At 42.9% G+C, this 15,648-nt stretch overlaps 1 protein-coding gene across 3 annotated transcripts in view; it reads right to left on the bottom strand.

Moving 5' to 3' along the window:
• The window catches only part of BLNK (B cell linker), a 102,723-nt gene that overhangs the window by 46,050 nt on the left and 41,025 nt on the right, over positions 1-15,648 (bottom strand). The window contains exon 1 of one of the 3 annotated variants that reach the window (XM_075108051.1): positions 2,349-2,869. The exons of 1 other annotated variant lie outside the window; for it this stretch is intronic. In XM_075108051.1, coding sequence (XP_074964152.1) covers positions 2,349-2,395 — 47 coding nt within the window. In that variant the 5' untranslated portion in view covers positions 2,396-2,869. Of the gene's footprint in view, positions 1-2,348; positions 2,870-15,648 lie in introns of those variants that run through there. One more of the 3 variants, XM_075108052.1, reaches the window with a different exon arrangement.

Raw genomic sequence — 15,648 nt, forward strand, 5'->3', positions numbered from 1 at the left:
GTAACAAACACTATGTAAAAATAATACTGGCATTCCATGAAGTTCCAGCATTCCTGTCAACTGATATTAAAATTAATTGAGTGACTTAATTGCAAACAATGCCCATTCTACAGCACTGCAGTTAAAGAGGCACATAAGAACAGTTATAGTTCTTATTGTTGCAATAAGTAAACAAATGGAATATGTTAAGAATTCAGATCTGACATAAGACTTGCTAATGCAATAAAAAGCTAGATCTGGTAGCCTCAAATATACCCATGGAGAATAGATGAGCATAGCATAACCACAAAATATCTAGTTTTTCAGGTCTACATTTAAGGAAATCAAAAGGTCTACTCTTAGACACTGACTCAACAGCAGCGCTACTTTAATTTTTGCTGCTACAAAGCAGAAATTTTAAGAAAGCTGTCTTTAGAAAAATGTGAACTATAATTACACCAATTGAAACTATGTTTGGTTAAGAATATTTCTTGGCATATGGAGGAAGGTAGGTTTTTAACATAACCATTTAATTCATGTAACATTCAGTACAAACTCTGAACCATCTATGTGTCTTCCATGCAGATGAGAGGCTATATTAGGAAGTCAACTGCACTGTCAACAAGTCACATCGTGCAAGGGAGTATTCTGCTGTTTCAAAGCAGGAGGAAAAGGCTGCCGCCATGTTGTGCTAATTTTCTGTATTTGCACATCTCTCCTAAATGTAAACTATGAATATGTACTCATGAAAAGTTCTGCCTTAAGTTTTTAAAATCCTGATACTGTAGTAAGACTATGTAGCCAAATACCCAGGTCTCTGTTTAAGGAGGTATTTTGACATGCTCAAATCAGAGCGTGTACTTCCGCTCACACGTTTGAGAAATGTGTGCTCCTACGTCACGCCTAGGGTGAACTGGCCACAAGGAGGAGAGAAAAAGTAGCTTTTAATACTTCAAGATAATACAGGAAACAGTGACCTCCTCCTCTTCCTTATCTTACAACAGTATTAAAACTCTGGACAAGATGAAGAGTGTCAGCCAATGTAAAGATGCAGCGGGGGTGCAATGGCTGCTGTTCTGGTTTAGGGCTTTGGAATCAGTTCACAAACAAGTTGTGGACCATTATAAACCCTCACATGTAGGCACTCTCTGTATACTTGAAAGTAATCCTGCTTTAATCGTTTGCAAAGGTGCAGAAGATGCATCCCAGCTATGATTTTATCACCGCAGAGAGTGTGTGTTATATTTCTTCACGTACCAGTTAACTGTCTTGATGGCATCAAGCTTTCCATCATATCACTCGTTATCTTGAGATAGCTAGTTCAGACCATCATTGAGCCCTGACACCATTTAGACCATTTTAGACTATTTAAGGTGATAAATTGCAGACAATGAGGAAATTCACTGTTGTCTTTCCGCTGTCCATTGGGCCCTCCACAGAATTCTTGCCTGGGCTATAGGATGGAGTCTGCTAGGCTTTTATTAGGTGTGCCTGGCTGAGGAATGGAAGGGTCATTGCAGCTCGTCAAGTACGCACACCCCCCACCAATATTTCAAAAGTGTGGAAAGAGCAGATATCAAGAAATGCCATTCCATCAAAATTAGCTTTACAATGGATTATTCTGATTTGCGTGAAGGCTTCTGGGGAGAGCGAGGGAGACTTGAGAATGGTTTATAAATTAGTAGAGTGCTTAAGTACGAGTTATTTAAGAAATATTTTTTTTTTCGGTATTTCATTCTTATTTTTCAGGGAAAGAAAAAGTTTCTATGCTACCTTAATCTGAAAGAGGCCTTCTTTTAACTATTCAGGAAAAAAAAAAAAAGTCACAGTGAAGGAGCCTTGAGTTGCCAACTCCACCAGCACACAATCGAGTCACACTAAAAATACTTCAGTAATGGTCAGCTTCTGGTTTTTTTCCTTTCAAACCCTGTATTTAACATTGTTCTCCTTCACTTAGGAACATTTCCCGTTTTCCAGTTCCCTCTATTCCACCAGTTCTTTCAAAGATTAGGAAATATTACAGAACTTAACTGCAAAAGCCATGTCCACAGAACACTCTGACTAAACCACTAAGCAATTGATTAAATGTTTCTGATTTGCTTAAAGTTCATAGATTTTAGCGAGTCAAAAACTACTTTATCACAGCTCTGGAAGCAGACGCTTTAAAACCACTCTTACGTGTTGCCTTGCAATCTGTGCCCCACTAACCGCTCCAGACCTGTATTTACCTTCCGCACTTCCCCGTCCCGCCCTGGCGACCAGCGCTAACTCCACTTCACTCTGAAAAGCTTCTGCCAACTTCCTCGCCCCTCAGGCCGCCCCCGGTCCCCCCAGCGCCGCCCGGCTGCCGGCCCGGGCCCGGAGCCCACCTCAGCTTCTCCCCCGCCGGCACCGTCAGCTTGTTCAGCCTGTCCATGCTCCGCGCTGCGCCCGCACAGGCTGCGCTCCTCGCGGCTCCTCGCGGCTCCGCACCTGCCGCGCCGCCGCTCCCTCCCGCCGGGCCCGCCGCGGCGCGGCCCAGCTCCTCACGGCGCCGGGGCTCGGAGGGCGGCGGAACCTCCTCTGCCCACAACGCCTCCGCCGACTCGAGTCGCGGCCGCGCCGGGCTGTTGAAGCCTCTTCGCCGTCCCAACCCGCAGGCGCTACGCAGGGGAGGGACCCGGTGCTCGGGGTGCCCGGCCCCGCCGCCCGCCCCCGCCCCGGCCCCGGCGGCGCGCACAGGTGCTGGCGGCGGCACCGGGGGCCGAGGTGGAGCCTTCGGAAGTGGGAACGCGAGGCCTCGGTAACGCGCTCCTCACTCCAGACCTTCCGGAGTGCCTTAGGGAAGCCGTGGTCCGGCCTTGGAGGACGGTGAGCCAGCCGGTCGCCCGCCCTGGCCGTACAGGGGCTGGGTTCCGGCCAGCTGCAGCGGGCAGAGGCAGGGCCAGGTAACCCGCTCTGCTCTCAGCTGCCTGCCCAGCCCCGGGTGACTCTGCAGGCGCGGGACCTTTTCCCTTCCCAGAGGTTCTCCAGCAAAGCTAAAGGAAACTTCCATCCTGTTACCTCCATCCTTTTGGACATAACTGTAAGGAGAAAAAAGTGTTTCTTCACACTGTTTCTTAAGTAAGGCAGGAACAAACCCTGATCCTTACAGGGACACTGGGCCAGGCTATTCCCACCCAAGATACAGGCAGCCGAGCTGTATTTTATGGTTCCAGTATCTCTCAGCCTGGGATTTTTTTGCTTAGTCTTGGGCTCAACCCGTTTCTCCTCTGTAAAGATGAGATTTATAGGCAGCTGGTTGCTTCTGAGGGGCAACATAAGCAGGTAGGCATGTTCAGCCTTTATCCTGAAGTGCTGATTAATTTGAATTCTGCACCTTTGGAGGATCACTCTTGTCACTCTCTGTATCTTTGGCCTGTCTGCAGCTTAGGTTATAAGCTAAGGCTGCTCTAGGCAGGAAACCTACTTGTTCTTTTTTTTTTTTTAAAAAATATAATTCCATCTGCATCATGTTAATATGTTTTGATAAGTACAATATGTTTTGAGGACACCCAAATTTATTCCTTGGGTAGATTCTTGTTGCCGCATGGGCTAGATTTTCACGTGGACGTGTCTCATCCCCACATTGTACTGACTCGAGGTTTTTCTTGTGAAAATGTAGTGGCAAAACAGACTTTCCTGGTTAGTGCAGATGAGCCTGGGGAAACAGCCTGCCACAAGATTTGTGTCTCTGATAACAGTATTGCTCTGGTCTTGGCATGGCTGATGTTTCTGTTCTCTGAGCTTTCAACATGGAAATCACTCGATGTTTGCATAGAGTATTTCTCTAGGGAGGGCCCGTAGTGAGCAAATTGCCCTTTTTGGGGTATGTGATAAAGTTTGTGGACTTTAAGGAATAACATAGTAATGTTGAAAGTCATTTACTACACAAAACTTTGGAGTTCTCCCCTGCATTGTATCTGGTTATGAAGTGGACATCTGCAGTTTTACTCCCTAGAAGTTATTTTGAAAATTAAGTTAGTTTTGAATTAGTTAAAATTAACACTCTGGCAATGTGAAGAAGCGGGCATAAACAAACTGCCGTGTCACTTTACTTTTTGCTTATATAACCTTCCTGCTATATCTAAATGTGTATCAGAATATGGGATTTGCTCAGTAGGCTCATGCAGTGATTTCTCTTACACAACTGCCTCTTGCCTGACTGTCGCAGAAATCCCAGACCGTTTCCCTTTGAGACATTTGGTGGCAGCCTGTCATTTGCACTGCCGTGCTGGTTTCGCCTTGTTTATTCCTGACTCAGCAGTTTACAGGTTTAATTTTAATGCTCTGCCGTGCCCGGTTCGGAGGGCTTTCACGCCTGTCCTCGCAGTGCTGTCACCTCGCTGCTCCCGGGAAGGGGCCGCTGCTGATGCCTCGTGCTCAGGGCAGTCCCCGAGTCCCCCGCACTCAGGACTTGGTGACAGTGCAGCTCACGCAGGATCTGTCATCCTTGTGATCTGCTGGCCCATGTGTTTGCATAGCTGTGCTGTGAAATGGACCGGGGAAGGAGTCCACTACACACGATCTAGCAAAAAGTCACAAAAAGGGGGGTTTTAACTGCATTGGTTCTTTGATTTGATTTGGAGCACAGATGTTTGGGAGGGTGCAGCACGGAGTGGGAGGAATACGTGGAATATGGTGTGACTGCTTAGGCTGGTACTGCTGCCAAGAAGTTAGTCCTAAGAAAGTCTCCATTGTGCAAGGCTTATTCATGAGATTTTGTGGCAACTGCTGTGGGGCCTGTCCCCTGGTCATACCTCAGCCTGCTTGCTTCATCCTTGCACACACGCGGCCAAATACATAGCCCTGCTTCGCTTCAATAGCTACAAAGAGTTTGTAGCCAAAAAATCCCAAACCCTTTCCTGCTACTCCACCAGGGCTTGTTTTTACCTGTCTGGAAAGCAGTACAGGGAAAGGAGGAAAGTGCTTGTCCTCACAGTCCTGGCCCTCTGAATGCTTGCAGAGAGTGTATCTTACTTCCCTTTATATCCACTCCTACCAAGACACATTGGCACTGGAAATTCTTCTCGGGGAGAAAAGAGTCTCGGCCTAGAGTTAGTTAGCAGAGGTCACTAGTACCAGGAGATGTGGCCTAGGCTGGCTCACTTTGCTCATGCAGAGCTTGGGCAAATAATAAATTAGCCCCTTCCTCCTCAATAAGTACATATAGGACCCAGTATCCCACAGTTATGTTAAACCCAAGGCATCTGAGAGAGAAGTTTCTCCTGGCCACCTTGGAATGTACTGTTCCTGGAAACCAGTAGAGAGTCAAGTGCAGGCAAAGTCCTGAAATTAAGAGAAGGAAGCCACTCTCCCCCAAATGTCAAACAAAGCTGTTGTTCTTACAGTGAAATTCATCCTCTCCCCCATTTTAGATGTGTATATGCATCAAAAACATCTGGATCTAAACAGCATAGCCTCACCAGAAAATTACTACAGCCTGCTTAGCTCTTTCTGGTCTGCCTCCAAATCAGCCTATCTGGCCACCTACCCTGGTGTTGAGAAAGCTTGCTTGGGTGCAACAAGATAGGACAACCACTGGAGAAAAACCTTAAATAAAGAAGAACATGCCCAAGTCCCTCTAAACAGCCCTATGCCTCTTTTTTTTCTTGGTGCTTTTTTTTTCTTTCCCCCAGCAGGTAGTTTCAGGGTCCAAACTTCTAGCCCATATTGGGACTGATCCTACCTGTGGTCAAGAGGGTTTTTGTGTAGTCCATATGGATAGGAGCAAGCCACAGTTTGCAGCTGGTGAGGAGAACCCTGCAGACCTGCACCAGGGATGGGGCAGATGAGTGGCAGCAGTTCCTCCATCCCTCCAGTGTTACTCATCTCCCCAAAATGGTGCCTCCAGGGGCCCAGGCAGGAGGTTAATGAGGCCCTGGCCTCATTAACCCTGGCTCCAGGAAACACCCTGCCTTCCTCTTCAGGAGCCCCAGGAGGGCCTGGAGGTGGTGGCAGGTTTGAGCCATGCAGCAGGCATAAGGTCACTCTATTTTTGGAGTTGTAACCCCAGCAACTCTCCTTCTTTGACCTAATATGCTCATTTGGAGAATGCCAAAGAGGAACTGGGATTTGTTTTACCACGTGGGTGGCATCTTGACCATGGTGATGGTTAGTGCGAAACCCTTGTCCCCAGCCACGAGTGCCATTCTTGGCAGAGGGGAATTTGTTTTGAGGGATGCCTGTGCCACCTCCATGCTCCCTGGCACAGCTGGGGCCCATGGGGACTCTGTGGGCCGCACAGCCATCAGCTGGCAAGTGCTGCTGCCTGCTGAGACATGGCCTGGCAACCCAGACCAGCCTGCACTGCCCAGCTGAGGGACAGGTCCCAGTGGTGTGGGGCATAATGGTGTCCCAGGAGAATATATCTTGATGTCGTCGATGAGGCTTTTGCAGAGGTGTTCCCACAGTACTGGTCTTCTGGAGCATCATCATTCAAGCCCTTTACCTAAATGGAATTTTCTTATCTAATGTTTTAAGAACCTGCATTCACACAGACTCTGCCATTTTTGTGATTACTTAGATAACCACTAACTTTATTTTCCTACAAAAGATACAGGATAAATTCATGTCACCATTAATTAACATAGGTAATGCAGGATTTGCCAGTAAATTCCCTTGGCAGGATGGTTCACAGAATATGCATGCTTTATTTATTTTTATTTTTGATGGTCAAAATGACATGGAAATTTTGGAAAACACCTTCTAAATGCTTGGACAGATTTTCTAAATGCCACTGACTGTTTCAACAAAATTTCTTCATCACTGCAAGTGTTGTGGCTTAGTCTGGGTTTGTCTCTCTGATCCTCTTCCAATATGACTGTGTAATTCTCCATGTATGCTCATAAATAAAAAGATTTTTAAAAGCGACTTCTTTATCTTGTATGTTCAGAAACCAGAATTTTTTTTTTTACCCCCTCAGCTATTTTCTGCTGTTTATTTCCCACTGGCTCATTCCTTGTACATGCTGCCGCACTCTGGTGGCATGGTCTGGTTTCTGTTTCAGAGCTGTGAGGTCACTGAGGCATGGTCAAAACCAGACTCAGTGGAACAAAGTGTGTCCGAGACTGTGAGTGTTCTACCTTCATTTCGTCAAAATTTGGTGTGAATTGCCAGGTATTTCCTGTTTACTCAGGGGTCCGGTTTTCTGTACCCTGTTGTAAGATCATTTATGGTTTGACTTTTCTTCTCTGAGAAGACCCCTGTAGCACAGAAACAAGGGATCGGAAGACTTGTCTGAAATATTTTAGTCCTTGGTAAGTGGTGTTCCTAGATCAGAACAAGCACCTTCATACAGAGCCAATGGTTGTAGAGAAACCATTAGGCAAAGTCCAGAGTTTGGCTGCTATCACTGACAAGGCTGGTGGTTTTTCTTGGCTGAAGATTTCTCTCTGACTCCTTCAATGACTGCTTTTTCTGATTTCCACTGAAATTAATGCTCTGTAGTTCAATACCTTCCAGTATATGGTTTGTATGATGATTTTGGGTTTGTCAGGGATTCCTGCTGAAGCTACTAACATCACTAATACTCATATTACAGTGTTAAATATTATATAAAATACCAGCTGTACATATCTTCCTTTTACATTCATAAGCTTCGATGCTAACGCCTTTTTATGGAGATCATTCATGCCATCGTCTTAATGTGGATTACAGATGATGACTGTGTTTAGTCTAGGGAACATAGGGGCCTGTTTGAGTTCCTGATCTGGGTTGGCAGCTGAAGCCACATCCTGAGTGCATAGCGGGGTGAGGCTCAGTGATGCAACAGCATCTGCCCATAGCCTCCTCTGCGTGACAAGAAACCCTAGGAAGGTGTCCCAGGCAGGGGCTGTGGCACACAGGATTGATGGGCAATCAAGCTACAGGAGGAGTGTGAAAAGTCCAAGCCATTATATAGGTACAGCCCTGGCTCTCATTTGCCATTTCTGAACTTCTAGGGTTTCACACAGTTGAAATAAAAAGCAGAGAATTGTAAATGCGTCATGTAGCATAAACATTTAGCAATGAGAAGGTGAATAAAAACTGCTAATAGATTAGTTTAAAACATCAATTTACAGTAAATCTTTTTAATGTTTATTTTTATTTTTAATGCTTTGAGGAGACAGTGCTGCATCAAAGGATCCCAATGAACTGTGCATGACTATTTCAAGAGGAAGCTATTTTTTTTACAGATACATTAATGCTTATAGATACAGTCTAGTGCCTTCAATGTATATAAAACAGCTGAGAAACCTGATTTGAAGTAAGCAATTGGTTTGATAACCAGGTTTCAATTTTATTCATAACATGACCATATAAGACTGACTTTTTTCTCTCAGTCATGCTAGAAAACCTGTTTCTTAACCCCTTCTCAATCAGCAAAATTTTGTCTCCCACATTAACAGAGAAGATTTTGCCAAAATCTTGCCAAGTAGCTAGTGTATTTTTTGATTTTGACTTCCCCACTTCTGGCGAACGTGGGGAACCACAAGGTATTGCACATTTTATTCTTTGAAAGACAGCTTTGTGGGCTTTTGCCTGACAAAAGAGCGGCAATGTAAGCTCTCCTGAGCAATATGTAAAATGATTGAAAATTCCCTTCAAAATCTCTCTCTGATTTTCCTGTTTTGAGGTCATAGTATTTCACCTGCCTCAGAGGTACTTCTCCCTGCCTATGTCTGCAGGCTGTCTTAAATCTCTGTCAGACTCTGATAATTGCTTCAAAGAGAGTATTTATTCATATGTAAAGGTGTCTTTTTAAAATTTGAGTCTACTGCATGAGCCCTGACTTCGTGCTACTACTGGGATAGCACTAAAGGTGAGAGCTCCAACTGTGCAAGCAGTGTAATGTGCATGTAAATGTAGCCAGCCAGTAGCAGGAATTTAGCTTGATCAGTCTGTGTTCGCATGAAAGTCAGTAAGTGATAGCTACAGTTCCGTTTTTCAAGGCTGTGGAAGTTCAGTGAAAATAGCCCAAACTGACACCACCTACATCTGAATTAGAAAACAGCCCAAGTTATTACCACCTGATTCTGAACTGGAATCTGTAACCATGTTGCAGGCTTGAATTGTTCCTAAAGGCCTTCTGTTTTAAACTATTTTGTATATAATTGATCTCTTCTGCTTTCAGAATATCTGTGGGAAGATATGCCAGCACTGCGCTGCGGGGATGAAGAGCCAAGGGGAAACGGAGGGTTAGCAGTAGACTGTCACATGCTGCCCGGGAGGGTTTTGTGCTTGATCATATGGGTTGAATGCAAATTTGTGGGACTTGGTAGCAGGCCAAAAGAGCACTCAAACTCTATTGTTTAAAATGATGCCATTTTGGACACAGTTTTGTTTCCCCTTGATTTCTATTTCAGTTGATACGCTGCCTACTTAACTTGCTGCTCAGTGTCCCATAGCTGGTGTTTGGAAACCATGAGATTATGGAACATTATTTCTCATGACATTCTCTGTATTTACTACTTACTGAGTGCTGTAAACAGGTGAAACACTGCTGCTTCGTGTTTAAAATAATACATCTCTCTGTTTTCCAAGCATTGCTCTCAGACTGTCATTAACTAGTCTATTGAATGGATTTTTTTTTTCCTTTTTCCAGGATGCATATAAGCTGTTTTAAACTAGAAAACACTACTTGTTGAGGAAAACTTACATGTGGGCATTTAGCTGTGTCTTAGCAGATGAAAGGAAAGTACTTTTCTGTCCCAAGTATTTTTAAAATAATACTAATCTTCAGAAGTTTTAGTCTCACTGTGGGTCAAATGGCTCAATGCCACAGCGTTAATTTTGTAAGACTCCTAGCAACTGCCCTAGAAATCTTAAAGTTTTAATCTGTTACCACTTTGGATACTAAATGGCATATCCAAAGTAGTTTATATAGTACAGTAGTAGGCGAGGCATTTAAAAATGCAACTCTAATTGAACAGGATTTAGGTTTGACTTTAGGCTCACTGGAGAAGACAGGCCGTACGTGCAGGGATGTACTGCAGGGCAGGCAAAGATGTGAAAACTGTAAATGTAGTAGGATTTTCTCATAAAGGGGCTTCTGAACAAACTTATTTTAGCACCTGCGGAGAAAATGTGTTTTATTTCTCTGGGGACAAACCCACTGTGTAAAAAGCTGCACTTCTGCTTTTCAGTTTTACTGTCTTCTGTTCCACATGCACACAGAAACACAAAATTTGCTCCTTCAGACAGGCTAATTATTTATTGTTAAACTGAAAGCGTTGGAGGACAGATTGCCTTAGAGGCAGTGACCTGTGTTGAAGCCAACCGACAGCTACAGTGACTCTGAAGAACAGTGCTGCTACTTGGTCTGCAAATCGTATCCCCTTCCAGCAGTCAAGAGATACTTGTAACTTGCCAGCTTTAATCTAGCTCTGCTCCTAACCTCGGAAGGGAGGGCGCAGGGGCATGGGCTTCTTTGCAGCTGGGCAAGCCACTCTTGTCTCTAACTTTTCTCTGGGGCTTGTATACCCTGCTCTCCCTCCTCCTCATCTCATGCTGCAACTGGCTGAAATCTCAGACAAGTTTTCTTCCCTGCCGGCCCTGCTGTTTGGGGTGTGGGTTTACTCTAGAGGGTACCCGAGAGACCTTAGTGACGTGCTTAGCCGAGGGGGTTATTTGGCCCTGGCACTGAGAATGAGGCTTGCACGAGGCAGAAGAGAATGGGGGAGGAGAAGCGTTTTGTGTCCTTCCTTTCTGCGTGTGCCTACTGAGCATCAGTCAGGATTCAGACATAGGTAGTGAATGGTCTAAATATGTGTCTCTGCTGACAAAATTGCTGTGTATACTCACACAGACAAAAGGCTGCACGAAGTTTTCAAATTTCAAAATGAAAAGGTGTCTTAAAATGAGGTTATTTTTGTATAGGCCTGATACTGTTTACACATACCACGATGCCTTCAGTACCTGGAAAATGCTGAAAAACTAATAGTTTTTAAACCACTTCTTTCCTGCACTGGCCTGCAATACATAAAGCCAAGGAAAACAGCTGGTGCATCTTTTCTCTGGCACAATTTCGTAATCTGCACTGCTTCACTGACCATAATAATTGCTGTCTGAGCATTTTCCTGTTCCTGCTTAGGAACAGGAGAACTACTTTTGTCTGTAGTCTTTTCTGTTTTCATGTGTTTCCTTCTCCTTAAGACTGCTCTCTTCTGTTTCCTGGATAACTGGAATTGCCTAACGCTATGCTCTGGGAGCAGAAATGTCACCGAACAGAAAAAGTTCCGAAAGTCCTTCTCACCCAAAAGTATAGTGGATTTGAAATACTGCTTCAAAAAAAGACAGTGAAGTGATCAAGGTGACGGGGGACTTTCCAAAGAAATAAATTATTACCTTATTAATTAAAAAAGCAAACTAATATTTGAAATAATAACAAGATGACATTTTATGACCAAAGGTGCTATACGGCTGTAAAATGAGATAAAGAGTTTCATGGAATACTCTCTTCAGTGAAGAAGAATTGCTCAGACGTGTAACTATAGCCATGAAATTCTTCTGTTGTCTAAGCTGCAAATTTTGTGAATTGTTGCAAAGAATATGTTTACACAGTTAGTAACTTTAATTGCATTAAGACTACCAGACTGTAGCAGATGACTAGGAGTGCCACACTGTATCAGAGTGGGTTATTATTTTTTATATATCCTATTTGGAAGCATTTATTGCTGTTGTACAGCATTTAAAAGAGCTATTTCATAAGTTTGTGGTCATAAGAGCCTGCATCCTTCCACTCTCAGAGTATACTGGGAGAAAAGAATTCTACATTTAGTGTCAAACACTGGGTTTCAGAGTAACGGTTTCTACTGTTTTTGTCATCCCTTCAGATTTAAAATATAAAGGGAAGTCAGGGAGAAGTGAAAGAAGAAAGTTTGATAGAAGTCTACATGTAAAGAAATGCAGATATGTAAATTTGAATATTCATTGTATTGCAGTAGCACATAGTAGTCATTCTTAAACAATTATCCCTTTTCATTATGTTGTTCTAATAGAGAACAAGAAGAAGGTCACTGCATTGAGGAAATTACTATCTCAAATATTTTGGGATTAAAGAAAATGTCTGACTGGTAGTTTAGGAATAATATACGTAAATGATAGTCTCACAAAATTTTTAATTTCTGGACACTGGTGGATTTTACCAACATCTGCAGCATGGATTTAGGTACTTAAACCTTCTCTGTGTTGTAGAGATCTGCCTAAGTTTATGTTATACATTTGAAATTGTGCTGTTTGTTATTGGCACAATAATGTTAAGTGATTGATTAACAGACTGGTTTAAGACTGATTCCCTTTCCCAGGGAGGCATCACGGCATCAGCCTGACAATATTCAAGAAGCACTTGGACAACTCTCTCAGAGACACAGTGTGAATTTTGGGGTTGTCCTGTGCAGGGACAGGAGTTGGACTCAGTGGTCCTTGTGGGTCCCTTCCAGCTCAGGACATTCTATGATTCTATGACGAGTGAAGACTGGATTGCGATGTGCTTTTTGTAATTTGAAATTGTTGACAAGGTACATATTATTTATATAACTTTTGCTATAAAATGTTCATATTAATTAGAAAATAGGAAGACAACAGTGATACAGTAGAGTCTTCCAGGGAGAAATTATTGGTTTTTAAGGTATCTCTTCCATAAAGGTTGTGATTTCTTTTAAGCTTAAGCCTTCCTCAAGGTTGGTTAACTTTCATCATTCTGTTCACAGGAAAATCTCCCCTTTTATGAAAAAAACTCCTCAAAGTATTATAAGCTTCTAAAGGAATGAGAGATTTCTGTTATTGTTCGTATTCCTGGTGGAACTGATACCACCAACACGTTCATGAATCAAAGTTCGTAGTGTAAATTTATTTGTTTCAGCATGGTCCATTGAGGCGTTATACCAGCTCAGCGAGTGACGTACGGTTCAGATACACGCATATAGAGGCACCCACCCACACTCATTTGCCTGTTCGTATCTTCCTTAGGCACCTGATGCAGGCAAATGTCACAAAAGTCATATGAATTAGTCCTTTCATCTGACCCAGGATTGCTTTACTTTAAGTAAATACTCAAGAATATTAGAGTAGGAGGAAATGCCATAATAAAGGAGCAAATTTTTGAGCTTGTATAGAATAAATTCTAAGCCTGCCCAGCTATCTGCTGGAGCTGTGCCATGGGGCTGCGTTTCAAAATGTTGTTGGTGCATTGGTTGTGAATGAACAACACTTCAGATCTGTACAGAAAGTGGGGCTTTCCCAGAAACTGGTGTTCCATCCCGTGGACTCTGCAAGGTACATGAGAGGTATAGATATATACTGCTATGTTGTGTTTGCCTTAGGCTGGTTGTGGACTATTTACATCTTTAATTCAGAAGAATTTATTCCCATTATTCATTGCGGCTAATGGAGGATCTAATACTATATTCACCTTGGTGACGATAGAGAAGCGTTGCTGGAAAGTCATCTGTAAGGGCTCTGGTCTGTGATCTGAAATTAGCTATATTTATTGTCTTTTAATATTTTCATAGAGCTGCTGGGGGGGATGTTGTTTTTGGTTTGTCTTGTTTTTCGTTTTTTTTAAGCTAAAAACCAATAAAGTACCAATGTGACAGAGGTATATCATGCGTGTTTAGTACTGCTTCTGGATAAAATCTGAAATTGTTTAAGTTTTGGTTTTATCTGTAATTTTCAATAAATCACTGGAAAGGGATTAGCTAGCAGAGAATACCTGTAAGACTGTCCGTGTGAATCATACTTTTATTTCTTTAAAAAGACAAATAATGACAGGAAATATTTGACTTCAGACTTTTTTCCAGAGTACATTTAAATCTATCTATGAGAGCCATATGTGGACAAAACCCACCTAGTTATGAATAATCTCTTAAACTTTATTTGTACCAGTAATATGAAAGGAATATAGCTTGTAGTTCATGCTGACATTTCAAGCAATACAAACAATCCTTTTACTTCTGTGATCTTGAACTGTAATATCTATTCATTAAAGCAACAGCATGGATATGCCTTATATTCCCATGTATTTCTTCAGAATATTATTGCTTTAGCCGAAGGAATGAGATAAAGAAGATGTATACTGATAAATGTAATTAATTATATCAGCCAGATCAGGGATTTAGAAAAGGATCTGATTACTTTTATGAAATGTATGGTAAGGCAAATTAACTGACATGGTAAGATATTTTTAGGTTATTGCCTGTATTCTGAGAGCTTTGTAAAATAAGAAAAAGCCATGAAACTGGGCAGTGAGGAACTAAATAGGAGAAATGACAGAGCTGTGGTAGCAGGTGTCTGGGGAAACTGAAGTGCCAGAATTGTGAAGAAGAAACTGAGACTTAATGCTCTGTCAAGGATATCATTGGAGAGTACCTAAAATGTGCAATGGCAGTGGGTAGAGGAAAATGGAAAACAGGAAAGCTAGTGTGAGAACTGTAAAATACATAAAATCCCTTTTTTTCCGCTCAGAACTCTTGACTATTAGTAACAGAAGGAGTTTGTCAGACTTTGAAAAATCAGGCATGGCTTGTGGAAGAATAAAAGAAAATAGTTTTTTAAAACAGATCATGCAATACTGTTCCATTATAATTTTTAACAGCAGTCTCAGTCCAGACTAAGACAGCTTTGGGCAGGGAGCCTGAACTGCCTCCCTGTCCCGAAGAGTGTCCTTTCATCCCTCTGTCCTCCAGAAGGTTGATAAAATAACCTGCAAGGGGTGGTTTGAGTAGTTCTAAACTGTAACATGCTGCAGGGAAGCTGCATATACTGCTGTTAGCATGGCAGGAGATTGTCCATAGTCCCACCTGAAAACACCCCCTCTTCAAGAATTCAGAGCATTTCTGAATTTTACTTCTAAAAATTGTGAACAAACATCGAGATTGTGAAGTCAAAGTGTTTACACCGTGCAGTGGAGTACGGTGCCAGAGCGGTTGACAACTGAGCAGCCTCTGGAACAAGATGCAGTGGAGTTGCACCACGAGACAAGACATTTCAGATTGTGTGCAGCACCCAGTAGTGCAGCTTTCCTGCTTCTGGCAGCTGAGCAGCTCCTGTGCTTGGTGCTATCTCCTCAGTCCCTACACTGCACCCACTGCAAGAGTACAGACACTCTCAACCACTGAAAATTAGAGAAAGCTAGCATAGAGGTTGCCTGTGACTCTTAATTTCATAAATAAGTGCATTATGATACTGACTGTATTTAGGTGGTTACAGATGATCTATTCAGAGAGGCTCTCTGATGCTCTAAATGATTCATTGATGAGTGTTAATACCATCCGTTACGTAGATATGCATAAGTAGCATCAGGCCAGCATCCGTGGTGTTACTAAGGTAGTTCTGCATTCCTCACATATGTGTTGCTCTTGGAAAGGGAGTTTATGAGGAAGGGGCTATAAAGAGGTATTTATTTGCATGCTGAATGCAATTTCTGTGTTTGTTCGGGGCAAATCTTTGGAATATACATTTTTGGCAAGTTCGTTCATTCTATGGGTTGCCACCTGTAGCTGTGGAGGCTATTGGGTTTCAGGTCTTGAATTCTGCTGCACAAAGGGCTGCTGTGGCATTCCTACCAACAGCACTTCATCTTTTGCCAGACCAGCTGTGCTGAACAGCCTCTCCTGAAGCTGTTTCAGGTGACTGGTTGCTACAGCACCAACTGTCTGGCTTGCAGCTGCA

This window comes from Phalacrocorax aristotelis, chromosome 12 (genome assembly GCF_949628215.1).
Source record: "Phalacrocorax aristotelis chromosome 12, bGulAri2.1, whole genome shotgun sequence".
Lineage (NCBI taxonomy): Eukaryota > Metazoa > Chordata > Aves > Suliformes > Phalacrocoracidae > Phalacrocorax > Phalacrocorax aristotelis.